This window comes from Eulemur rufifrons, chromosome 15, assembly GCF_041146395.1.
Source record: "Eulemur rufifrons isolate Redbay chromosome 15, OSU_ERuf_1, whole genome shotgun sequence".
NCBI lineage: Eukaryota > Metazoa > Chordata > Mammalia > Primates > Lemuridae > Eulemur > Eulemur rufifrons.
Genome location: NC_090997.1, coordinates 55819558 through 55847454, shown reverse-complemented (window position 1 = coordinate 55847454; position 27897 = coordinate 55819558). Strand labels below are relative to the sequence as shown.

Genomic DNA, 27897 nt, shown 5'->3' with positions numbered 1-27897 from the left:
TGTGGTAAGCTGATGCCAGTGTTTTCGAGCATCAGATTCTCTTTCAATTTAAAACTACAAAATTCATTTTATTTTTTTTCACTTTATAAAATTTTTTATTACATAACACTTATACAGCTTTTTGTTCTTCGATTTATTTATTAATCATGAATTTATGAGAGTCTTTGAAAAGTCAGGTTGGTATTTATAAGTCTTGTTTTATTTCTTTGGAAATGTAAAACAACTCTATTGTATTTAAAAGCCAAGCCTTGAGAGCCACCTTGTGGATTTCTGGTTACTTCAACCTCTCACTTCTGAGAACTGTTGCTATTTTATATAATACAAATTTATTATTTAGTTGTTATAATAATGTTTAACATTTATTATTTACTAGTGTTGGGCATTGTTTTTATTGCTTTATATAACTCATTCAGTTCTTACAACAACCTATTATGTCGGTTTGTACTATTATTCCTTGATATGGCATATATTAATAATTCAAATATAGCATGAAATATGATAAACATATAGAAATAATATAGAGAGAGGCATTTTCAAATGGTGTCTATTTAGGGCAACGTCACCAAACACAAATTGACAGATCACTATGCTAAAAAAGAAATAACATGGAGAAATGGAAAATTTTAATACGGCTGAGTAGACTGGAAAATCCCTAGTCATCATTATTATTAGGCCTTTTTTTATTTTTATTATACTTGATTTTTATCCTGATCCAACTATTTTTGGAGTTTTTTTTAACAAGAATGAATTGCGCACACATTTATTAAGTACATGTTTTCAAGGAACATTGTCCTATTCACCATTATACTCCCAGCCTTTCATATTGTATTTGTCTGATAGTAGGCACTCCCAAATTACTTTTCTTCACTTTTATTTCTCTGAGACAGGCATTATAATAGATGTTTTCACTTTAATTTTCTCATTTGATCTGTGCCACTATTTTGTTTTATAAAGATTCTTATCCCCATTTTACAGATAAGGAAACTGAAACTAAGATAGTAAATAATTTTCCCAGAGACTCCTGTATAATAAGTCGTAGAGCTCCTATTTCAACCATTCTCACTCCAAAATCTACCCTTTTCACTACACTGTGATCTACTTGTTCAAAAGCAAATGGATCAAATCCAATCTGGGACTTTTTTGAGCCTTTTATTTTTTTAATAAAATGAAAAAACTTTTTTTTTTTTTTTTTTTTTTTTACATAACACAAGATTTACCAATTTAATCGTTTGAAAATCTACAGGTCAGTGGCTGTTGATACACTACCACTATTATGCGACCATCACCACTACATAATTCCAGAACATTTCATCACCCCTCAGAAAAACTCCATGACCATTAAGCAGCTGATCTCCATTCTTCCCAACCCCCAGCCCCTGGAAATCACTAATCTACTTTCTGTCTGTATGGATTTGCCTATTCTGGACATTTCATATAAATGTGAGCATATAATATATGGTCTTTTGTGACTGGTTTCTTTTACTTGGCACAGTGCTTTCAAGGTTTATACATGTTGTAGTATGGATTAGTATTATACTCCTTTTTACAGTCTCATGAACAAAGTATGAGGGTTCTAATTTCTCCACACCCTTGCCAACACTTGTGTTTCTTTTTTTTATTTACAGCCATCCTAGTGGGTGTGATCTTGAACCTAACTATACCCCTCACTTCTCCTAAAAGATATTTTAGAATGTGAGTCCCTCTACGGTACATATTATAACAAAAGATAAGGCAATCTTTCAGAATATGTTGTCAAAGCGCCAGAATTTAAGATTATTCTTCTAGTGCTAGTACTATATCTTCTTATTTTTTAAAGTGCTTTTTGAATTTGAATGGTATTAACATTCTAGCAATTCCAAGGAAGCTATTACCATGATGGCAGGAGACATTTCTTTCCGTATTTTTGAAAAATGGGAAATTAAGTACTCAAAACATTAAAATTAAATTAGAAGGTAAGTTTATTATGGTAGGACATGGACATTTAGCCTCATGACTCCTGTTATACAGCTAAATCCCTACCGTGCCACGGTCATAATTTACCCCTAAGCATGTAATGGAATGATCTTAGTTCCTGACTTACTAAATAAGATTTTTAGAAGCTCTTCTTTACAGTATTATTCAATACAATGTAACTTTATTTATTTGTATAAGTAGTAAAACTCCATTAAGAAAGTCCTGTTTTTGGCCGGGCGCAGTGGCTCACGCCTGTAATCCTAGCACTCTGGGAGGCCGAGGTGGGCGGATCGTTTGAGCTCAGGAGTTCGAGACCAGCCTGAGCAAGAGCGAGATCTCATCTCTACTAAAAATAGAAAGAAATTATATGGACAGCTAAAAATACATATATAGAAAAAGTTAGCCGGGCATGGTGGTGCATGCCTGTAGTCCCAGCTACTCGGGAGGCTGAGACAGGAGGATCGCTTTAGCTCAGGAGTTTGAGGTTGCTGTGAGCTAGGCTGACGCCACGGCACTCACTCTAGCCTGGGCAACAGAGTGAGACTCTGTCTCAAAAAAAAAAAAAAAAAAAAGAAAGTCCTGTTTTTGTCTGTGTGTGTGTATGTGAGAAAGAGAGTGAGAGAGAGAGAGAGAATGTAGTAAAGCTATTTCTATGCCTTAGCCAGAACTCAAAAGGAGTCTTTTCTCTCCAGTAAAGTAACAATTACACCTCAGGACATCTCATACTCTTCTCATCTTTAATGTCAAAGTCACCCTCAAATGAAAAACCACCTATATTTCCAAATTGTCCACTGAAACAAGAAGGTAGGGAAAGGAAAATGAAATGTCCCAAGACTAGCTTACGCTATAGAGATGGAGCTTGGAGTTGATTTCCCCCCTGGGCAAGGGGATGTCTCTGGAATTACAAATGATGCCCAAAGCAAGAGAGCATGGTATCAAAAAGCTCTGGTTGTGACTTCACCTCTAGAAACCTTGTAGCCTTAGACATCTATTAATAAACATTTCTGAAACTTACTTTCTCTTCTATCAAATGAAGTAATAATGGACTAAATATCTATTCTAGAGATTTACTATGAGAAACAAATTGATGTATGAAATTATTTTGAAAACTGAAAAATGATTAGACTTTACCTATCAGATCATAGAAATCTATTTTTAGAAGAGATATTCTAATAACTAAATTTAAAAATGATAAAAGGATAACAAAAAATATGGATAAAATTTTCCTGATTTACCCAGCATACTGTTACTTTTTTATTCTTCCCCATAAAGATACTGTTTTAAGAAACCATTGTTTTCTGAAAAATAGAGTATACCTCAAGGAATAATAGCAGCTTGTATTTATAGAAGTAAGTTACCATTAGGGATGCAGATATTTTGATTATTAAGCCATTGTTTTTAATGATGTTTTTAATTTTAAGTTAAATGATTATTTCAGTTAGAATCTTTTTTTTTTTTTTTTTTTTTTTTTTTGAGACAGAGTCTCACTCTGTTGCCCGGGCTAGAGTGAGTGCCGTGGCTTCAGCCTAGCTCACAGCAACCTCAAACTCCTGGGCTTAAGCGATCCTACTGCCTCAGCCTCCCGAGTAGCTGGGACTACAGGCATGCGCCACCATGCCCGGCTAATTTTTTGTGTATATATATTTTAGTTGTCCATATAATTTCTATTTTTAGTAGAGACGGGGTCTCGCTTTTGCTCAGGCTGGTCTCGAACTCCTGACCTCGAGCGATCCACCCGCCTCGGCCTCCCAGAGTGCTAGGATTACAGGCGTGAGCCACCACGCCCGGCCTCAGTTAGAATCTTAAGATTCTAGTTCACCAAGATCTCAGTCAAATCAATTTTCTTTTAGGGACAAATTTTTTTTTTTTTTTAATTTCAGCATGTTATAGGGGTACAAATGTGTAGGTTACAGATATTGCCCTGGCCCCATCCGAGTCAGAGCTTCAAGCATGTCGATCTCCCAGATGGTGGGCACTGCACTCATTAGATGTGAATATACCCATCCTCTCCTCCCCTCTCCCATCTATCCAACACCCTATGAATGTTATTACTGTATGTGCACTTCAGTGTTGATCAGTTAAAACCAATTTGATGGTGAGTACATGTGGTGCTTGTTTTTCCATTCTTGGGATACTTCACTTAGTAGAATGGGTTCTGGCTCTATCCAGGATAATACAAGAGGTGCTATATCACCATTGTTTTTTGTGGCTTAGTAGAACTCCATGGTATACATATACCACATTTTATTAATCCACTCATGTATTGATGGGCACTTGGGTTGTTTCTATGTCTTTGCAGTTGTGAATTGTGCTGCTATGGGACAAAAATTTTTAACAGGCTTTATTTAAACATTCTAGTCCTGGATTCTAGTGCTCACGTAAAAACATAACATGCTGATGGATCAGCAGAATCAAATTGTTAAAGTGTCCATACTACCCAAAGTGATTTACAGATTCAGTGCAATCCCCATCAAAATATGAACATCATTTTTCACAGAACTAGAAAAAATAATTCTGTGCTTTGTTTGGAACCAGAAAAGAGCCCAAATAGCCAAAGCAGCCTTAAGCAAAAGGAACAAATCTGGAGGCATCACTTTATCAGACTTTAAGATATACTACAAGGCTGGATTAACCAAAACAGCGTGGTACTGGCACAAAAATAGAGACCTAGACCGATGGAACAGAACAGAGAACCCAGATATAGACCATCTACCTACAGCCAACTGATCTTTGACAAAGCAGACAACACCACACACTGGGAAAAAGAAGCCCCGTTCAATAAATGGTGCTGGGACAACTGTACAGCCACATGCAGAAGAATGAAACAGGATCCCTATCTTTCACCACTCACAAAAACTAATTCAAGATGGATAAAAACTTAAATGTAAGGCATGAAACCATAAGAATACTAGAAGAAAATGTTGGAACACTCCTCTAGATATTGGTGTAGTCAAAAAATTTATGAACAAGACCCCAATGGCAATCACAGCAACAACAAAAATTAATAAATGGGATTTGATTAAACTAAAAACCTCTGCACAGCTAAGGAAATAACAGAGCAAATAAACTTACAGAATGGGAGAAAATATTTGCAAACTATACATCTGATAAAGAGCCAATATCCAGAATCTACAAAGAACTCAAACAAATCAGCAAGAAAACAGAAAAAAGCCCAATTAAAAGACATGAACAGAAGCTTTTCAAAAGAAGATACACAAATGGCCAATAAACATTTGAAAAAATGCTCCAAGTCACTAGTCATCAGGGAAATGCAAATTAAAACCACAGTAAGATATCACCTTACCCCCAGTTAGAATGGCTTTTAGTAAAAAGTCCAAAAACAATAGATGCTGGCATGGATGCAGAGAAAAGACCACTTACATACTGTTGGTGGGACTACAATTAGTACAACCTCTATGGAAAATAGTATGGAGATTCTTCAAGGAACAAAAAGTAGACCTACCATTTAATCCAGCAATGCCACCACTGAGTATTTACCCAAAGGAAAAGAAGCCTTTCTATCAAAAAGACACCTGTACTCAAATGTTTATTGCAGCACAATTCATAATCGCAAAGATTTGACATCAACCCAAGTGCCCATCAATTCGTGAGTGGGTTGATAAAATGTGTATGCACACCATGGAGTACTACTCAGCCATAAAAAAATGAATTAATACCTTTTTCAATAATCTGGATGGAACTCGGGACTATCCTGCTAAGTGAAGTATCTCAAGAATGGACAAACAAACACCACTTATATTCACTGTTACATTGGAACTAACCGATCAGCACTCATGTGTACAGATGGAAGTAAAACTCAATGGAAGTCATGCAGAAGGGAGGGGCGAGGAGGGGATGGGTGAAATCATACCTAACAGGTACAGTGTTCACTCTCTGGGTGATGGGCACACACTTAAACTTTCACTCAAGCAGAACAAAAGCAATCCATGTAACGAGAACATTTGTACCCCTGTAATATTCTGAAATAAAAAATAAATTAATTAAATTAAATGAAAGCTTTAGAACAACAAAAAATAATACTGAATTGTGAAAGCTAATAAGGTTGGGGAAAATATTAGTAACAGTTACAACAGACTAGTTAATATCTACATCTTTATATGTCCACTTGTTAAATCTGATAACTAATACATGAAGTTTCCACTAAGTAAATGAGCAAAAAGAGAAGATAAAGTGGGTAAACAAACATTGGAAGAAAAAAGTCATTAGATAAAATTATCTAAATTAAGGGACTATATATTCTTAAACTCAATGTAATCTCAAAAACAAAACATTATGATGGCCAATTCTGAAGATGATTTGAGGTTTGTCACAGTCCTAGATTTCCTGTGGTGTTGATTAGTTCAATCTTTTTAAAAACACATTTGGATAATATATATTAAAAGTCAATTTTTTTTCCGAGCTTTAACCTTCAAATCTTAAACCTGGGAATTTTCAAGGAAAGACTGGAAGAAAAAGTTAGTATACCCCAAGATTTTTATTTCAACACATTATTTATAATGAAAGGAAAAATACCACACATATTCTTACAGTAGGGGAACTTCATAGTAAAGTAGACAACGATTCAATTATGGATTATATACCTTTTAAGAATAATTATTTTAGATTGTATAAAAGACATTCAATTCTAAATTAACATGTCCGTTTTAATTGAATTAATCACATGTCTCAAGTGCCACTATAAATTATAAGTGATTGAACTAGGCCAGGCCTCTGCCTTTTAATATACAGAAGATTCAGAAAATGTACATGTATTTTTTTAGAGAGAGAGCAAGTACATGGCAGAGCACAAAAATTGGTAAATTATATAAGAAAAGAACAAATAGTTTAATGGAAATGTAAAAAAGAAGCAGATTAATTTAAGCCAGTGGTTTCATGTTTCAATAGGCAGCAATAAGGGTAAAGGGCATTCCAAGGAGAGAAGAAAGAGAACATGAACAAAGGAAAACTCTGGATATATTTGTAGAATAAGAATGTTTTCTTTTCACTGGAATGTAAGGTGCTTGGAGAGTTAGGCATGTAGGTTTTGGCCAAAATATCAAAAACCTTAAGTTCCATGCCTGGGCTTTTAGACTTTATATGCAATGAGAAGCTATTGAAGTTAGTTGGAGAGCCAAGTTGTATGGCCAGAATTCAAGGGCTATAAAGTAGGATTCACTTTCCCGCAAGCAGGGGACATTCTCATGGCCCTGACATTCATTTCAGTGTAGTCATATGACTCATTTAGAATAAGTGAGACTCTTTTTAAAGAACATAGTAAGTAGGATTGGGATTTTATCTTTTTTTCTTTTGTTATTACTTATAACTAGATTTTGATTGAGACAATTTTTGTTCATGTGCCTTAAGAGGTATTTTATAAGCATACAATAAATTTCTTATAATAAAGTTACACATCTTGTTAAGGAAACATGGTATTTTAGAAAAGCATATTAATTGAAATATTGTTTCTTTCTTATTTGAAAATACTTGAGTAGGGGAAGCACCGTAAATACATCAGATTAAATAATGTTTAAATCCCTAGGGGTATTGAGATTTATAATGATGAGCTTTAAAGATCAAAAATACATTTCACAGTGTGATTTTTTTTTTAATTTTCATTTTTACATTTAAAGATGGTCAAATGAATTAAAAATGCAATTTTAGATGAAATTACTAATTTTAACAAGTGGACATATAAAGATGTAGATATTAGCTAGTCCGTTGTAGCTCTTACTAATATTTCCACCAACCTTCTTATTGCCTTTTACAATTCAGTATTATTTTTTGTTGTTCCAAAGCTTTAATTTAATCTGCTAATCAGGGTACTCTCTCTGGAATGCTAACTTGTTTCTATAAAATTGTGCTCTAATAATAATGAGAGCAGCCCATGTGGAAACCAAGAGCACCTTTTAGGGATGTAACATGGAAGAGAGCAAGTGACATGTCTTTTCTCCCAAGTTAAAATTCATAATTAACACAGCAATAATGACATGTGGAAATTAGTTATGGGGATTAGCTTAGTTTGGTTCATTGTGAGTTGATTGTATACACACGAACCTCAGATTTTTTTTTTTTGGTGATAGTCACTCAGCAAGTATTTACTGAATGTAAGCTAGTTAGTTACCAGTCACTGTAGTAGATCAATAGATATCAAGACAAACTGCTGCCAACCTGTTTGTAGTGGCTTGAGGCAGACACATGTTGTATCAGCATCTAATAAAAGAAACAGAAACTATTCTGGGTACATTTTATTTGTTTATTTATTTCATAAGTAAACATAAACTATTGTTGTGACTCATGAACAAAGGACTGCATACATGAAGAGTTAAGGTGGTTTCAAACTGCAAACAAGATCAACATAACGTTTTTTAAAAATAACATAATAGGAATTTTTTTCTTTTTATTTCAGAGCATTACAGGGGTACAAAACATTTGGTTATGTAAATTGCCTTCGCACCACCTGAGTCAGAGCTACAAATGTGCCTATCCCCCAGACAGCACACACTGCATCCGTTAGGTGTGATTTTACCACTCCCCTCCTTTCCCCTCCCACCTACCTAACACCCTATGAATGTTACTTTTTGGGTACATTTTGAATAAAAAAGAATTTTGTTCAAGAAATTAAGTATTTATTAGGAATTTGGTAGGATCAGAAGTCTGGAACCAGGACTAGAACTCTTTAAGAAACGGCTACATGATGGTGATCAGCAGTTGAAAACCACATCTCTTACTACAGATGCCTTCCAACTTTCATGAACACACTGGAAAACCAAATTTTGAATGTATAATATATCTGTTACAACTTTCAACCTTCCTGTCTCCAAGATCTTGCTTGCCAGCAAAAGACAACAGCAGGAAAATGGTTATCGCTTCACTTCCATCACCCAAATCTTGCTTGAGTCCTTTTAATTAATAGAGTGAACTTTTTAAATCTAGTATCCTGACTACAAGAGATCTGGGAAATATAGTTTATACCTTCCAGTCCATGCAATACTGTAAGGCTCATAGAAGGAGGTGAGAGTAGATATTGTGTGCTGATTAATATTCTTTAATTGGAAGTTGGAAATAATTTTAGGAAGAAAAAGTAGCCACCCATTTACCCTTATGGAGCTTATGTTCTGAAAGGACAGAAAGATTAAATAATTTAATTACTAATTAGATAATTGATTTTCATTGCATTTATAATAAATAATAAAGAGGGATAGAGTGTTAAGAAAAAAATAAAATTGGGAGATCTAATTTAGACTGATGGTGTTAGAGGATGGTGTATGTTCACCAACAAAGTGACATTTAAGCTGAGATTTGAAGAGTAGAAATTGACAAAGCAAAAAAGGGCAAACAAGCATTTTTAAAAAGGCTGACTTCAGAATGGCACATTGAAGCAAATGGAGGAAAAGTCAAAATGACTAAATGTAGAGAGTGATAGGGAACAGCAGACGGCAGCTATGATGCGTAAGATGAGTCTAGTGTTGTGAGCAAAGACCAGATCATGAGGGCCATGTATATCACATTAAAGATTTAGTATTTTATCTTCAAAGCAATGAGCAATAATAAGAGGAGTTTGAGGAAGGGAGTGACATGGTCAGTATTGTGTTTATAAAAAGATCGCTGTATACATGGGCAGGGCAAGTGGGGATGGAAGGACTAGGTAGAGATGCGAATTCATTGGGGAAATAGAATTGCTAGGATTTGGTGGCTAATGATATATTGAAGATTAGGGAAGGGAGATATTGAAGTTTCTGGCTTCTAAAAGTTGACTGGCTTGCATTGCTAAGTACATATTAAAGTCATATTTGAAAAAAGTAGTAGAGAAGAATAAGTTCAGAGGGAAGCATGTAGGTCATGATTTTCATTTGGACATGCTGATTTTGAGATGCTTCTAACACTTAAAGATGTTGAGTAAGCATCTGGCCGGATATATGAGTCTGATTTGGAAATGGGAAACCATGGGAGTATATATGAATGGTAAAATAGCCTAGGACCAAGTCTTGAGGAACTCTTAATATCTAATGATTAAATAGAAGAGGATGAGCCAACAAGGGAGCTTTAAGACATTAGAGTAAACCCAAGAGAGTATAACGTTGTAGAGGCCAAGAAAAAGAGTGTTTCAAGAAGGAAGAGATCGCCTATATTTAGTACAGCTGTGAGTGGTCAAATAATGTGAGTGCTGTAAAGTATTTACTGTATTTAGCAACATGGAAGATATTAGTGACCTTATTTAGAAGCTTTTTCAATAGCATGTGGGGTGCAAAACTATGTTAAGGTGGCTGATAAGTATAGAAATAGAAAACTCAAGTGTAGACAGCAATTTTGAGAAGTTAATTTATATGCAAAAGGAAAATGGATGGTATCTAGAAAACGTGGAATAGTACCCTGAAAAGCAGACATATTCTTTTCAAGGTGAAGTGGTATCTTAATATTCTGTGGGAACAGTCTGAGAGAGAGAGAGAGAGAGAGAGAGAGAGAAGGGGTTAAAATTGATTGATTATACATATAGGAAAGAGAAGAGACCCTGGATAATATGAGAGTCTAGAGAGGTCAAGAGGAATGGAACCAAAGAACAAGTGGAGAGATTTTCAATTAGATAGGAGGAAGTGGTGTACTTCTGTTATAACAGAAGGGAAGTTTGAAAAGATGGGTTCTGATGCAAATAGGCTTGTAAGAATATAGTGTGATGATGAGAGAGTTTCCTCTTATAGCTTATATTTTCTCTGTGAAGTGTGTGTTAAGGTCATTCTTTGAGAGTCAAGGGTAGATGGGGTGGTCAAAAGTTTGTGGAAACCGAAAAATGTCTAATATAGACATTGTGAGACATGCAAGAACAAACTGGCCATAAAGACACTGAGGGATTTCTGTCTAATGTTAAAGGCGTGTAGAGATTGTGATGATAGATTTAGAGTGTTCTCAAGTTGCCATTCTGTATAATTTTTTTTGAGTACTACCTGTCTTAAGTCATCCGATTTTGGCATTTCGTCAGTGAAGTATGACAGAAAGGCAGATGAGTTAAGAAATGGACAAGAATGTGATTAAAATATTCAGCTCTGCTGTCTAAGCTAGAGAAAGACCAACAATAAGGGCCAGGTTAGAGGAGGGAGGATGTTACCTGCTGATGAATAGAAAGAAAATAGAGGAATTATGGTCTGGAAATATCATTAATGATGAAGAATGGGCTTAGAAAAATTAATATTCGGGCAAGCTTGAAATATAGGAAGCTTTGGTCAGAAATTGGGATGTTTGTGCTAATGATTTTGGAGGAACTACAGTTGTGGGTCAATGACAGGACCCAGTGTATAATTGCTGGTATAGTTGAGGTGGGCAGAGGAGATACCACTGGAAATGAGGGTGTCAGGGCACTGAGGAGTGAGAGTTTTGGATATCCATCTGGAAAATGCTGTCATCATTTTACAATGATCATAGGAATTGGGGTGAAGAGAGAGACTAGGAGCCATAGATACCAAGCCTTCATTGGATAAAGTTGGTGAAGGTAACATAGCCAGATAAACTGAACCTTAAAGCAGCAGAGAATTTTACAAAAGGAGAGTAGAGTACAGAGTGGTCTGAAACTGGTGATGGGGAAGAGGCCATCATCTTCCACCATTTGAGAGGGTGGAAGATGAGAAACAGTTCTTAGAGGAGAGTCAGGTTTCAGTTAAGGCAAAGTAGGAGAAGAGGTTGATATAGCTTGCTGGTCAATGAGTGGCAGTTCCAGAGAGTAAAGAGTTATACTCTGTGGTGGAAAAATAGTAGAAAGAGTAAGGAGTTGGGTCAAGAACAAAGAAATACCAAGTATCACAGGGGCAATAGTATAATGAATGATTTGGTTCCCCAATACCTGTTCCCATACTAGATACCAGAATCTGAATCTCTGAAACTAGACTACTAAAATTTGTAACATGATCCTCAGACATCTTGATCATACCTTGATTTAGAACCTCTGGTTTAGTTAATCTAGTGAACAAATGACTAATGGACTTTATCCTAAAAACAAGAATGGGAGGCATGATGGGGTTTTTCTGACAGCCTCATGAAGGACAGAGCCTTGAAGGTCTTAGTTTTCTTGAAATAGATGTCAGAGGACCAATTTGATTTGTCTTACTGAATAAGGTTCAAAGTGGAATAAGAATTTCAAAAGGGAGAAAAGAGGAAAAGGGATGGAAGGTAAGACAGAATACAATGTTATATATCTTATATCTCTAAATTCGTTTGTCAAAAGAAAAGCCAGATATTGGTTTATGCTTCTAACAATGTAAGCAGGTTCTTTAGTGATAACACAATTCTACTTTGTTGTGCTGATGAACTTTATAAGCATTGAGTGATTAAAAATAGCACTTACCAGAGATGAGGATTTTATAATATTTTTCCCTACCATTGGTAGTGCATACTCACTAATGATTGTGAAAAAGAATGATATCATTTGGGGGACAATATTTGCCTTCTCTTGGTTAAATTTTAGTTTTTATAAGGGCAGTTGAGTTATTTCTTTCAGTTGAATGGATGTGAAATTATTCACATTAAAGCATACCTTATCAAGATAAATTGCCTCAGAAGACTTAAAAAGGTCACGATAAATTATGCAGTTTCAGCATGATAGTTCATCAGGGTTTGTACCCAAAGTGAAGTTCTTTTGTTGCTTTAATATATATTCTTTGGTCTTATGGCTTAGAAGAAAACCAATTTGTTTTTCTTCAATATCCTCGATTGCTTGTTCTCACTCATTTTATAAAAAGCCATGTTATTTAATCATGTATTTGTGTTAGTTTGGAAGTCAACCTTAGGAATCCGTTACATTTTAACCTTATTTGTAAAAGTGTTCACATCTATTTTCCATCTCATGGGTAGAAAAAAGATATGTAAAGTCATGGAAGGAAGTTCTGTATGTTTTCACTGGCGGAAAAGAATATAGTGCCCTCTGTGTGCTAATGGATTATTTTCAGCAGTTGCCCATTCCATTCTAATTTCACTGACTATAAAACCCTATGTGGGAAGTTCACTTGTGAAGAAGAGTGGAAAGATAAAGTCAGAGAAAACCAAGCTAATATAATTCTTAAACTACACACCTGACTTCCTTTACTTTTTCACAGCTGGTGTTTTTTGTGCTGAATTTCCATGTGTAGAAACACTTTAGTGAGTATAGTATTGGATCTGAAGTGGCTTCCTTGGAGAATCCAATGCTCTGTTCAGAGAATTTGAACAAGATAAATTATATTTCTGCAGCTATTCAGAGAATAGAAAAGCCTGGACTCCATGTAGCACTAGCTCTGGAGAGCCAAGTGGAAAAAGCAGTGCTCTTTCTGATGCCTCAGAAAGTAACAGGCATCTTGTAGTAAACAAGTTTAGCTCCATAACTCATGATCTTAACCAACTGTTCTCTATTCATTTCTCCAAATTAAACTTCCCTTTAAAAGTTTCTTAAATTTTTTTGAGGAAATATTTGTACAACTACCATTGTGTATGTTTCCATGTTTGCATGTGTGTGTTTTAGTTTGAAAAAATTGGATCATGTTATAAACAATTTTTTTGGCTCTTGTTTTTTTCATTTAATAACATATCATAGAGATCTTTCCAAATTAACAGAGATCTGTTTCATTATTTTAACAACTGTAAAGTATACCACAATGTGGATATTACAATAATTCATTTACCCAGTCCTTGGTTGAGGGATATTTTCATTGTTTCCAATTACTTTTTACTATTAACAGTGTTTTCATAAACATTCTTGCTTGTACTCCTGCAACAGTATACATTGTGAAAATTCCTAGCAGGGGAAATTATTCATCCTGTAGTACGACAACATGTATTTAAAATTTTAGTGAATGTTCCCAAATTGCCCACTGCAGAAATTGCTTCAATTTACACTTCATCCAGCAGTTACAGACAGCCCTCCATATCCATGGGTTCCACATCCATGGATTCAACCAACCATGGATGGAAAATATTTGGGGGAAAACAAATGGATGATTGCATCTGTACTGGACATATACAGAGGCTTTTTTTCTTGTCATTATTCCCTAATTAATACAGCTTAATAACTACTTATACAGCATTTACATTGTATTGGGTGTTTAAGTAATCTAGAGATGATTTAAAGTTTGCAGGAGGATGTGCATATGTTATATGTAAATACTATACCATTGTATAGAAGGGACTTGAGCATCCATGGATTTTGGTGTCCATGGAAGGTGGTAGGGTGGGTCCTGGAACCAATGCCCCATGAATAGCAAAAGACAAATATATTTCCTTCCATGTAACTTGGCCAGCACTGGGCAATGTCAAAGTTTTTAAGTTATGGCAGATTACTATGTAAAAAATGGCACTTTATTATTATTTTAATTGGCATTTCTTTAAATAGGAGTGAAAATGAACATTTTCCCTGTTGGCCATTTGTATTTACTATTCTGTAGACTGTTCATATCCTTATTCCATTATATATTAAATTGCATGTAATAACATATATGTTACAGATACTTTTTCTAGTTAACATTTGATTTTTATTTTGTTTGTTTATGGGTATTTTTACCATATAGAAATTCTATTAATTTATTTATGGTCTCTGGGCTTTATGTCTTATATATAAAGGATATACCTACTTCATGATTTCTTTAAGTCCTTTATTTTATTTTTATTATTAAATATTTGATGTGTCTGGAACTTATTCCAGATAGTAATGAGCCTGTCATCTTTTTTCTAAATACTCCTTGTTTTTTCTGTTGATTTTAGAATTTAATATAATATACAAAAGTCTCATATTTTCTTGAGTCAATTTCTGAGCTTTTTTGTGTCATTGATCTTTGCTGTTTCTTCTTTTGTATCAAACTTTTACTTATTATGTTTTCATAATATCCTTAATAACTGGTAGGGATAGCCATTGATTATTCTTCAATTGTAGAATTTTTTCCTGTATATATTTTCAAGTGTATTTTTCAGGATGAATTTTAATATCACCTCCAAGAAATCATATTCATATTTTAGTTGAATTAGTGCATTGATTTTATAGATTCAGTTAATGAGAATTGGTATTTCGACCAAGTCAAGTTTTCCCATCTCAAAAGCAAAGCAAGCATTATCATTTCATTTCTCGAATGTCCTTCAGCATATTTTAAAATTGTGCTTATATAGATACTGCCTGTCTCTTGTCCTGGTGTTGATGGTTGTTATTAATATAATTTTTTTTCACTTTTATTTTCTAACAAGTTATTGTATATAGAGAGAGAGGCTTTTTAAATATTAATTTTCAAAACTATCATCTTTCTGAATTCTTTTGTTATTTTAGTTAGTAGTTTTTAGTAAGTCCTTGGTTTTCTAAATAAATGTCTGTTTCATCTATAATTAATAATTACTTTGATCTTTTCCTTTCCAGTATTTATATCTTTTATTATTTTCTTTTTTTTTTTTTGAGACAGAGTCTCACTTTGTTGCCCAGGCTAGAGTGAGTGCCGTGGCGTCAGCCTAGCTCACAGCAACCTCAAACTCCTGAGCTCAAGCGATCCTCCTGTCTCAGCCTCCCGAGTAGCTGGGACTACAGGCATGCACCACCATGCCCGGCTAATTTTTTCTATACATATTTTTGGCTGTCCATATAATTTCTTTCTATTTTTAGTAGAGATGGGGTCTCGCTCTTGCTCAGGCTGGTCTTGAACTCCTGAGCTCAAACGATCCGCCCACCTCGGCCTCCCAGAGTGCTAGGATTACAGGCGTGAGCCACCGCGCCCGGCCTTTTATTATTTTCTTGTATCTAATTTTATCTATTCATCAGGACCGAATGTAGCCTTTGTCAAATTTCAGTGCTTGGACATGATCATACGTTCTTTCTTTTTTGACTTCTTAGTCAACATATTAATATAAGTATATTGATAAGTTTAATGCCCTTGCATTCTAAGATTGAATTGTATTTAGTTGAGATTCAGTTATTTAATGCATTGATGAAATCTGTTTTCTAAAATTCTTTACTATTTGCATTTATATTTATAAGAGAGATTTCTCTACTGTATTCATTTTTCTGCTTTGTTAGGTTTTAATATCAGTGCCATTACATTGCTCTGTAAAATTAATTTTGAGCATTCTATTAAATGTCTGTTCTCTAGGGTCTCTTAACAGCATTAGAATTAATTTGTCTTTAAAAGTCTGAAAGCCCAGCTGTTAGATAACTTAAATTTTCTTCAATGTTTTCATAATTTTCTGTCTCTTACTAACAATATTTTCCTAGAAAATCATCCATTCCAGTTTTTAAAGTAGAATGCATTGAATTTCATAGAGCACTCTTTTCTGATTCTTTTAAATTGTAGTGTATTCTTTTCATATTCTTTTAAATTGTATTTTCTTTTTCATGTTATTAATTTTGAGTCTTGTGCTTATGTACAGTTTCTTTTACTTAAAGGCCAGATGATAAATAGTAAATTGGAACTAACTGATCAGTACTCACATACACAGATGAAGATAAAACTCAACAGAAATCATGCAGGCGGGAGGGGGGAAGAAGGGATGGGTGAAATCATACCTAAAGGGTACAGTGTACACTGTCTGAGTGATGGGCACACATAACTTTGACTGAAGCAGTACAAAAGTAATCCATATAACCAAAACATTTGTACCTCCATGATATTCTGAAATTAAAAATAAATAAATAAAAATAAATATCTATGAACCACAAATTAAAAAAGAGGAAAAATATATTTTAAGCTTATAGAAATATGATCTCTCTTTCACAGCTATTCCTTCAGTTCTCTTGTTGTAGCTCCAAAGCAGCCAGAGGCAATACATAACAAATTTATATGCTGTGTTCCAGTGCAACTTTATTTACAAAAACAGGCAGTTGCCACATAGTCTGTCCACTCCTACTCTAGTCAGTAATAGCCACTGTCTATTTTTGTTTAATTTTTTTCTTTTCAAATAAGAGTATTTACATTTATTTCTTAATTTCACAATTTTAAAATTATCATATTCTATTTTAACTTTATTAGGTTATTCCTTCTTCTTGCCTTGGGTATGTTATATTTTTGTAGCTTCTTGAGTGAGATGTTTAACTTATTTATTTATTATATTCTTATTTAGTTATATAAGTATCTTCAGGTATGATTTTTTCTGAGAGCACAATTTTACTCTGTCCTTTAAGTATGTATTGTCATGTTTTCACTAATTTTTAAACTTCTGCAATTTTAATTTCTCCTTGTTGTTTAAGAAAGACAAGATAAGATATATCACTTGGTCTAGTCCACAATCCCGTCTTACCCTGAACATTGTGATAGTGTTACCTAACTGGTCTCCATGTTTCTCTCCTGCTGAAAAACCTTAAGTGGCTTCCCATTTATTCAGAATAAAAGCCAAAGTCTTTATAATGGATGTCTTTAAACTCATGCCCCAAATAGCATCTGCTTCTGACTTCTTAGTCCCTAGCCTAAAGCACAAGCATTAGTTCTCATCCTGTTTTCCCCATCATAAATTCAGTGCACCAAGACAAGGATTAACTTGAAACAATTCTAACTCCTTTTCCTTCATGTCCTGCTCACCCCTCTTTCTAAACATTCACCCAGTCTTGGTTGCTTCATAGCCAACTTCACATTGTGTGGTCATCTCTGTTTTCTCGGCCTCCATCTTCTCACCTGGATTGTTGTAGGGGCTCCATACTTGTTCATCTAGCCTCTGGTCTTAGCACAACTGTGAAGTTACCTCTCTAAACAACAAATATGATACTGCTGTAAAACTTTAATTGGCTCCTGTTTTAGCTCTGCTTGAGACAGTATAGACCCCAGTTTTCTTTTCCAGCTTAATTTTCTTGCATTTGCCCCACACCTTCTGAACAGAGTGCCTTCCAGAAACACTGTGCTCTTTCACTAGTCCCAGCTTCTATGTTTGTTTATCCTGCTGCTTATCTTTCCACATTTAGCAGTCTGTCTCTTGTCCCTCAAGACCCACATTTCTCATTTTCTGTAAAGACTGCTTTGGTAAAACTAGGAGATCAAGAATTCATTCATTCATTCAGGAAACATGTAGAAAGTAATAGCTATGCAGAAGGTACTCTGCCAGGTGCTAGCAGGACAAATGCAAATAAAACATAATACCATTGTCATAAATGACAAAGTTTCAGCTTTGTCCACATACCTCTATTATAAATACATCATATTTAATAGAAATACCATTTGAGTCCTTATCAGTCTGCAAATTATCCAAAGGTCAAATTTTGTCTTAAATTTGTTTGTATTCCTAGGATCTAGTATATGATAGATACACGTTTCTTTTTTAAGTGGCCTTCTCGTTGATTCTTTACGGTGAAATTTTTTTTCTGTTAGTCATTATCATGTTTCATAAATTTGTTAGGAGGTACATTTTTTAGGAATGTGAATAATTTAGTATGATAATGAATATTAGGTTGCTTGGCACTAAATATTATAGTCTTGTAAAGTCAAATGGTACAGCTGTATTATGCATAGATGGATAAAAATATCACTGCAAGTATCCCTCTGTAAAAAACTTTGGTTTTCAAACTTTTGTTGTCAGAATAACTTGAAGATCAGAGTAGCTATGTACATCCAAGAACATGAAAAGATGTCTAACGTCATTAATTATTAAGGAAAAGCAGATAAAACCATGATGAGGTGTCACTGCACACCTATTACAATGGCTAAAATAAAAATAATGACAATATCAAGTGCTGCCAAACGTGGGAAGGAAGTGGAACTGTGTTATGCATTGCTGATGCAGATGCCAAATGTTACAGCCACTGGAGATGGTTTGGCAGTTTTCATAAAGTTAAACATACATTTACCATATGACCCAGCAGTTCCATTCCTGGCATTTAGAGAAATGAAAACATATCTACACACATACAAAATGTACATGAATGTTCATAGAGGCTCTATTCGTGATTGCCAAAACTGGCAACAACCCAAATGTCCTTGCATAGGAGATTGGATTAACAAACTATTATATGCCCACCCATACTGTGGAATACTGCTCAGCGATAAAAAGGAATGAGCTATCGATATACGCAACAATTTAGATGAATCTCAAAGGCATTAAACTGGGTAAAAGAAACCAATCTCGAAAGTTTATGTACTGTCTGTTTCAATTTATATAACATTCTTGAAATGATAAAACTATATGGGGATAGAGTACTGATAGATGGTTGCCAGGGATAGTAGTTGGGAAGGGTTTAACTGTAGAGAAATAGCACAGGAAAGTTTTTGAGGGTAAAGGAACTGTTTTGTATCCTGATTATGATGGTGGTTACACAAATCAATATATGTGTTAAAATTCATAGATGTGTACACCAAAAGTCAATTTTACTGTATAATGATTTTTAAATAGGAAAAATAGTCAATTTTACTATATGATGATTTTTAAAATAAAATTTTCAAAAGTACATCTCTGAGCCTCATCTTCAGGGATTCCAGTTTTGTATTGTGAGCTAGGCCAGACCACAAACAGGAAATTCAGATTCAAAGATAGTTATGAATAAACAACCCAGACTTATTTTAAGATTGTTGTATGGAACCAATAAAAAAAACAGTGCACACAGTGAGTGTTCAATAAGTATTTTGGATGGTATCATGCAGAAGTGAAAAAAAAAATGTTGGTGTGTGTCTTTCAAAAAATAAACCATGCACAGTATGTGCAAGAATAGAAATGAAAGAGAAGTGACCTCTAGAGCCTCCTAATTTCTCACAGAGACCAGAGGGGTGTACCCAGTTGGTGGCCACTAGAGCTGGTTGAATGTGGGGCCCACCTGATCAGAGTGGGAGGTGCTATGTCAGCATTCCAGGATCCACCTGCTACTTTATAAAAAAAAATTCTTCACCATAGTTACATACTCTTGCATTTAGTTTCCTTCTGTGTCTCTGGTGCCACAGCAGGCCCAGCCATATCCTCTCAACTAGGGTCTGATGTAGGAGTCTACATTTATAACAAGTATACCAGGATATTCCGATGCATGGGGTCCCCAGACAGCATACTTTACCTGAAACATACAGCAGTCCAGCAGTATGATTTGTATAGAATATATCCCCTAAGCAATATTTTTTAGTTTCTTCTGTTAGCTCTGAGTGTTCACTCTTAAATATTAAAGAAGAAATGGAATAATTGAAATGTTTCTCCTCTTCCTACCCTTGGCTTCTGAAGGAGCTCTATTATATCTTAGCAAATATTCCACAACAAACTTTGTCTCATATTCCTATGAGCTCCTTTAAGAAGACTGACAAAAACAGTATCTCTTGTTTGAAAAGATGAAAGCTGAGTGTGATGATCGAAGTGTAGTCAGTTATCAAATAATTTCTAACAGGCTGACCACACTACACAAGAATGAAATAAAAATATACTTCCCTTGAAACTTGATGAAGATGATCTTTTGTTAAATATATATGTATTTTGTTTTGGACTCTAAAAGGCTCAAAATATGTGAGTTGTTATTTACCTGGCTGGCCACTAGATGGCGCGGTGTGTTAATGTATTACTTTTGGTTTTATATTAATATTAAATAATTGAAGCAGATTTCATGGAGTGCTATTTTTTTAGATCATTTTCTTAGTTGCTATTATCTTAGAAGTTTACATTTTTAAGTGATCTGAGAAATAATCAATGTGGCAAAGTCTGGACTAGAACCCCAGGCCCTTGAAATCTCATGCCCTGCCTATGTTAGTGCCCCTTATGTAAAAATTCTGGAAAAAGCTGTTCAAAAAGAAGCTCTTAAATTGTTGATGATAAGATTTTCAGAGCAACAGCAAGAAAATACGCAATGTGATGCCCAACAGAAGCTTTGACTATATAAACATTTCTTTAAATATTAATCTAAGGTCTTTTATTTTGCAGAAAATTTTCTCTATCATGTAATGACTCTTTAATGAATCTTGTAATATTAATATTTTCTGCTGTATTACAACTTACACAAATTGCAGATCAGTGTACCAAATCCCACATCTGAGCTCAGACCAGGCCAAAGAACAGCCACTAGAAGTGAGGTTAATACAGTAGTCCCCTTTATCCATGGGAGATACATTCCACAACTCCCAGTGGATGCCTGAAACCGTGGATAGTAGTCAACCCGATTACTGCCATTCAGAATACATTTCTGTCCGTGTCAACCCACAAATTTAATATCTTTTCCATCTTTACTGAGCACTTGTGGCCATAACTTTTGCAATTTGAAGTGCAACAGCAAAACTGACAGGAATTCATTATATTTTTTCTTTCTTCACAATTTTACAGATACAAGATTTGTTCTTGTCATATATCTTAACAATCTCAGCATAACGGTTTTTTTTTTTTTCTTTCCCTAAGTCGAGAACTTTCACCTTTTCACTTAAAAGAAACACTTTATGGCTTCTGTTTGGCAAATCTGAATTTCCACTGTCACTGCTTTTGTGATTTGGACCATTATTAAGTGAAATAAGGGTTACTTGAACACAAGCACTTTGATACCACTCACTCTATCTGATAACCAAGATGGCTACTAAGTAACTAATGGGCAGGGAGTGTCTACAGCATGGATATGTTGGACAAAGGATTCGTGTCTTGGGCGGATTGGAGCAGGACACTATAAGATGTCATCACACTACTCAGAATGGTGCACAATTTAAAAATATGAGTTGTTTATTTCTGTAATTTTTCACGTAATATTTTTGGATCACAGTTGACCTCAGGTAACAGAAACTGCAGAAAGTGAAACCGTGGATAAGAGAGGACTACTGTATGCTCAAAGCACTTGTAAAGTTGAGGAGTTAAGTGGTCATTGCTTTCCTCTTAGAGATCACCAAGAACACAGCTGTTGGTGAACTAAGTTGGGTTTATTGACTATTTGCAATTAGGAAAATCATGGAGAACCATGGAGATCACAGTAAATGGGGAGAACATTTTCCAGGCAGTGGGTCTGTAATAGAAAGTGAAAAGACCTTGAAGTCAGTGTAAATTTGTCAGAAAACATACTGAGAGAAAATGTGGCTGGTGTGAATGAGGTAAGGGGATGGGATTGATTTTTGTAGGGCCTTGCATGGTAATGACTCTGGCATTTACTCTTAAGGAGTTGGGAAGCCACTGAGATTTATGTTTATATTTAATAAAGTATTTTTGGAAGGATAAAAAACAGGTAATACTGATTGATTGCAAGAGGGGACACCTGGATGTAAGAGACACTTGCATTTCACCTTATTCCTTTTGAATTTTGTGTCATTTTGGGGTGTTACCTATTTTTTAAAATAAGTGACATAATTTTTTATGATTTTGTATAAAGCATTATATACTAGGACTTTGTAATAACTAAAGATGCTTAAAAATAATTTTATGCTTTTTTTATTAACTCATTCAACAGAAATGCTCAATAACAATGCCTTTTAACTGCTTTTATGTTTTCTTGATGTCTACTCTAGGTACAAAAGTCAAGAAATAAGCAAGTACGAGAATTATTCCCAGATGGTTTTAGTATTCATCATGCAGGAATGCTTCGGCAGGACAGAAATTTGGTTGAAAACTTGTTTTCTAATGGGCATATCAAAGTCCTAGTCTGTACAGCTACATTAGCCTGGGGTGTCAATCTTCCTGCTCACGCTGTTATTATTAAGGTAAGAGCTTACCTTCCTTTGCACATGGATTTGTGTGTCTTAAAAAAAAAAAAAAAAAAAATCTCTGGATTGATTTATTTAGAAAAATATTGTGATTTGGCTGTTTCATTGACTTTGAATGTTATTTATATAAGGTCAGAATTATTTTCTCCAGTAAGAACCTAGTTTATATTGTGAAAATTTAACTCTATCACAGATGATGAAAGGATTAAAGTACACTTTTGAGATCTTGCCATATTTGCCTAATTTCAGTATTCAGCTCATCAGGATTATATTTGTGTGTGTTTATGTAAATTTTTATTAACTTTTCCTCATCTAGGGAACACAAATATATGCTGCAAAAAGAGGCTCCTTTGTTGACCTTGGAATTTTAGATGTCATGCAGATATTTGGTCGAGCCGGACGACCACAATTTGACAAATTTGGGGAAGGAATCATTATAACAACACATGACAAACTCAGCCATTACCTCACTTTGCTCACTCAACAAAACCCAATTGAGAGTCAGTTTCTGGAAAGCCTTGCAGATAACCTAAATGCAGAGGTAAGATCTAATGAGTAAAAGATTGGAATAAAATCATCAGCTTTAAGAATGACCAAGTAAAATAAAGCTTGATTTGGTTGCTGTTTAGCAGTATTTAGGAGTACAGCTTATCCCATTAGTCATAAGATAAAATAGGGTGAATGGTATTATTGCTGATTAATTCAGAGCAGTATAGAATGAAGATGATAACTGATAAGAATTCATTGCCAAAAAGCCATACTTTTAAATTATGAGGCTTTGTTAGAGACTAGAAATCTAACCAAGACTACGCAAACTGGGGAAATAGAAATAGCAATAATAATAACTAATATTTGTATTGTACTTTTATAAAGTTTTTAATAAAGTTTTCATGAGATTTATAAAACTCTTTGATCTCTATTAGGTCATTTGAAGAATTCTGTCTTAGAACATGTGATTGCTTAAATTGAACTAGAAGTTTGATAATTTATTGTGTGTGTGTGTGTGTGAGAGAGAGAGAGAGAGAGAGAGACTTTTGTTAAGATTTATGTAATAGACCCTGGAAGCCTAGGTAACAACTGGTTGAGAAAAGAAACATTCTTACAGTTTAGAATATATATGTAGAATATTCAAATGAAGTTTGACTATTTTCTTGTCATTTTTAATTATTGCTTTAGTATTGAACACTTTCCTACTTCAGTGTCCTTTAATACTCCAGTCCCCAACCCCACCTGTCCCTGACCTGTTAGGAACCCAGCCACACAGCAGGAGGTGAGCAGGGCAGCCACTCCCCATTGCTTACATCACCGTCTGAGCTCCACGTCCTGTAAGATCAGTGGTGGCATTAGATTCTCATAGGAGTGGGAAGCCTACTGTAAACTGCACGTGCAAGGGACCTGTGTTGCACGCTTCTTATGAGAATCTAATGTCTGATGATCTGAGGCGGAGCTGAGGCGGTGATGCTAGCACTGGGGAGCAGCTACAAACAGATCATCATTAGTAGAGAGGTTGACTACACAATAAATGTAATGTACTTGAATCATCCTGAAACCATCCTCCCGGCTCCTGCCCCATCCATGAAAAAAATGTCTTCCGTGAAACCGGACTCTGGTTCCAAAAACATTGGGGACCACTGCTTTAATACCTTTAAAATGGACTCAAGTAATTTTTTTTTTGTTTTTTTTTTTTTTTTGAGACAGAGTCTCTCTGTGTTGCCTGGGCTAGAGTGAGTGCCGTGGCATCAGTCTAGCTCACAGCAACCTCAAACTCCTGGGCTCAAGCAATCTTTCTGCCTCAGCCTCCCGAGTAGCTGGGACTACAGGCATGCGCCACCATGCCCAGCTAATTTTTTCTATATATATTTTAGTTGGCCAGATAATTTCTTTCTATTTTTAGTAGAGACGGGGTCTCACTCTTGCTCAGGCTGTCTCGAACTCCTGACCTCGAGCGATCCACCCGCCTCGGCCTCCCAGAGTGCTAGGATTATAGGCGTGAGCCACTGCGCCCGGCCTCAAGTAATTTTTAAAAGTAGTTAGGATATAAATATTAAATAAATGAATAAATGAAATATTCACAATCAAATATTACTGTGTACAAGTCCTATGTCAGATACTTCTTAAACAGCTTATAGAAATTTCACTTGCATTCTATTCATGTTATTTATAAGTCTTTTTAGAGAATGAAAAACATACTCACTCTTCAGTTGCCTCTGTTTAGAAGCATATACTCTAAAGGGGGAGAAAAAGACATGAAAACATAATACAGTAATATTGGAAATAACATGATAAGTTATAGAAGGATTCTGCAGAAGGAGAAAATACATTTGGCCCCAGGCTATCAGGAAAGGCTTTGTTCATGAGGGCGTTAAAATTTGGTCTGGATTCAGAAGAATAGATAAGTTTTAGAAGATATGATCGGGAGTTTAAAAAAGAGGCACGAAAGCCTCTGGTTTCTATTAGCAAAATTACAAGAAAATTAAAAAGATGAAGAAAGAAATTTTGACTCTAAAGAAAGTATTGTTACAGCTTAATTTCAATCCTATTGCCTACTATGATTTCACGGTTTAAATAACTAGGTCTTGGATCAACAATATCTATAATGGAATAAAGTCTGTTATTGTAAAATGAGAGTAATAGTAGCAGTGACTGAGGACCAGTTATATGCCAGAGACTCTGCTGGGTGCTTCATGTACATTCTCTGAATCTCTCAATACTTCTGCTAAGGAGATATTATCCTCAGAGAGATATGGAACTGACCCAAGTTCACTAAGTTATAATTTTTAGAACTAGTACTGAAACTAGGTCTATTTAACTCTAAACCTGGTCTTTCCATTATAGCCTACATTTTTATTATCTTATATGCAGTGTAGGAAGTTATAGGTGAATACATTTCCCTATGTAAATACTTAGCATTTGACTTCTTCTAAGACCTGGACTAAACATTTTCCAGAATGGTAGCCATAATTTCTCTGACTCACAGTAAAAAGCAAGGTTCTTTTATGCAGTTTTTCTAAAAAAAAAAAAAGCATGTCAAAGGTGACTATATCTTAATAAACTTAGAGTTAATGTCCTTGATGGCTTTTTGTAAGTTATAAACACAGGTGATGATATGCAGAAGACACAAAGTAAGTAAAATACCGCTCTTATCCTCAAGGAACTCTTTTTCTTAGGGACAATAAAATACCAAACTATTTGGGCAAGCCCTGAGAAATTAGAAATAAATCATGGCCCATAAATTCATCACATAGTTATAAGGTACTTATTAGATATGTCATTTTCAGAAATGTCAACTAACTATGAGCATAGTCTCATTTAATGTTGTAAATGGCATTCAGATAATAAAACATATTTTGAAATTTTCAGTTAATATAGTGAAGTATAGTCATTGCTAAACTTTCTAATATTTGGGTCTACTAGAATAGCTCCCTATTAAGTAAATTATCCTATAATTTAAGGGAAACAAACTCCTTTAAATTATAGTTAAATGTGAAATTAAATTTGGTAATCTGTGGAAATCAAGTATGAAGTTAGTTTATAAAATGAATATGTGATGTGTTCCTAAAGTAATGGATTTTTTAAGTCTTTAGACTCCCAAAATCTTTGTAAGACTCTACAATAGCAGTGATGAACATAAAGGTCACACTAGATCAGGAATGTTGGCCTCTGTTAATATTTTGATTTCTAGAATATCAAGTCTGACCGTTAGTTTAGAAGAACTGGAGAAATTATTATATTAAATAATAATTTTAATGCAAACATTTTATGAGGCATCATTGCTGATTGATGCCTTATGTGGCTGACTTCATAATCCTAATGTGGAAAGGTCATAAATTCCATCCCTATATAAAGCCATTTAATTTTACACTGAGAGAAACACTGAGGCATGTTTGAGGTTTATTAAAGTTTAATCATCAGACATTACTGGGTACCTACTGTGTGCCAACCCCTCATATTTCGCATTTTATGTTAATCTTTCTGCAACCTTACATACATTCTTTATATGGAGTTCTTCCTGTCTCTACAGGATGTTGTACAGACACTTTGTCCTTGGATTTAAGGCCTCCAGAGTGTGACCGACATTCCCAGTTCTGGCTCTGGTTATTCTCCAACATGGGTCTTCTGCCCTAGATAGGCTGTTATTCTACTCACTTCACCTAAAATGTCCTAATTTTTTCATTTATAAAATTGGGATATTATCACTGGATTGCTGTGAAAATTTAATAAATGCCTATGCCAAGTTAGCATGCAGTAAATGATAGAATTACTTACCATTTTCTGGTAGTTCCTTGATACTCAGCCCCATTTATACATATTGCCAGCACTGAAATTTTAGTTGAATAGATAAATGAATGGAAGCATAAATGGTTTTTCATATATTTACTAAAGTAGTTTATGTATGCATATACAGATATGTACACATACATACTCACGATGATTATAATATTTGCTTATTTAGTTTTTATATGATGTCAACCAGTTTTTAAAGACACACTTACCAAAAGAACAATTAAAATTAACTTTAAAGACTAATGTCTAAATAGGTGAATTAGATGTGAAGTGATACTTGAGTCTTATTCCTAAATTACCAAATTTGGGATGGGTTTTATTTTCCTCTTAACAAAGCACAAAGCCTCTGTCACACTGTATACTAATGCCACTTTTGTAATTTTCATGTTAGATGTTTTTATTAAAAGCATTTTGAATGTACGTTACATTCTAGGTACTATGGATGGTGGGTTGATACATGTCACCTTTATTAGTTACATATATCTCACTTCCATGACTAGGGAACTTCTGAGGCCAGGGATCATGCTCTATGTGTTATCATATCCATTATGCTTTACATAGAACAAACTTATTACTGACTTACTATATGATTGAGATGAATAATAGGTTTCAAGGAGATGTCAAAAAAAAAAAATACTTGTTTTATAAATGGCCTCTGTACAAGTAGCCATTAGATGACAGCAAATATTTACAAGTAAATTTTTATTTTTGTCACTAGGTGGCATTCAAGTATTAGTCTCATAATAAGGTGACCCATCATAAATAACATTTATTTTCCTGGTTATTCTCTTCCTTTTTGGTGAACATTGAGAAAACTTGCTTTACTTAATCCAGTTTTTGATACCTACTTCCACTTTTCCTTTTATCTTATCACTAGTAGAAATAGATATTTATTAATGTTAATTTAGTAAGTCTGATTTTGAAAATAATAGCAAGCTTGTTTTATTCTTTATAAAATTTTCTACTCTTAGGAGTTGTTTAATATTATTTAAAAATATCATAAAGTTATGAGGGAAAATAGGTCATTATTTTAACAATAATCATAAAGTCAGAAGGGAATATAGGTCATGTGTCATGATTTAATACAATTTTGACTGTCAAATAATAAAATCACAAA

General features: G+C 34.5%; 1 protein-coding gene across 2 annotated transcripts in view; it reads left to right on the top strand.

Annotated features, from left to right (window-relative positions):
• ASCC3 (activating signal cointegrator 1 complex subunit 3) overlaps nt 1–27897 on the top strand; it is a 315263-nt gene that overhangs the window by 152788 nt on the left and 134578 nt on the right. For both annotated transcript variants that reach the window (XM_069488077.1, XM_069488076.1), the window contains 2 exons: nt 22302–22493; nt 22813–23037. In XM_069488077.1, coding sequence (XP_069344178.1) covers nt 22302–22493; nt 22813–23037 — 417 coding nt within the window. The remainder of the gene's footprint in view (nt 1–22301; nt 22494–22812; nt 23038–27897) is intronic.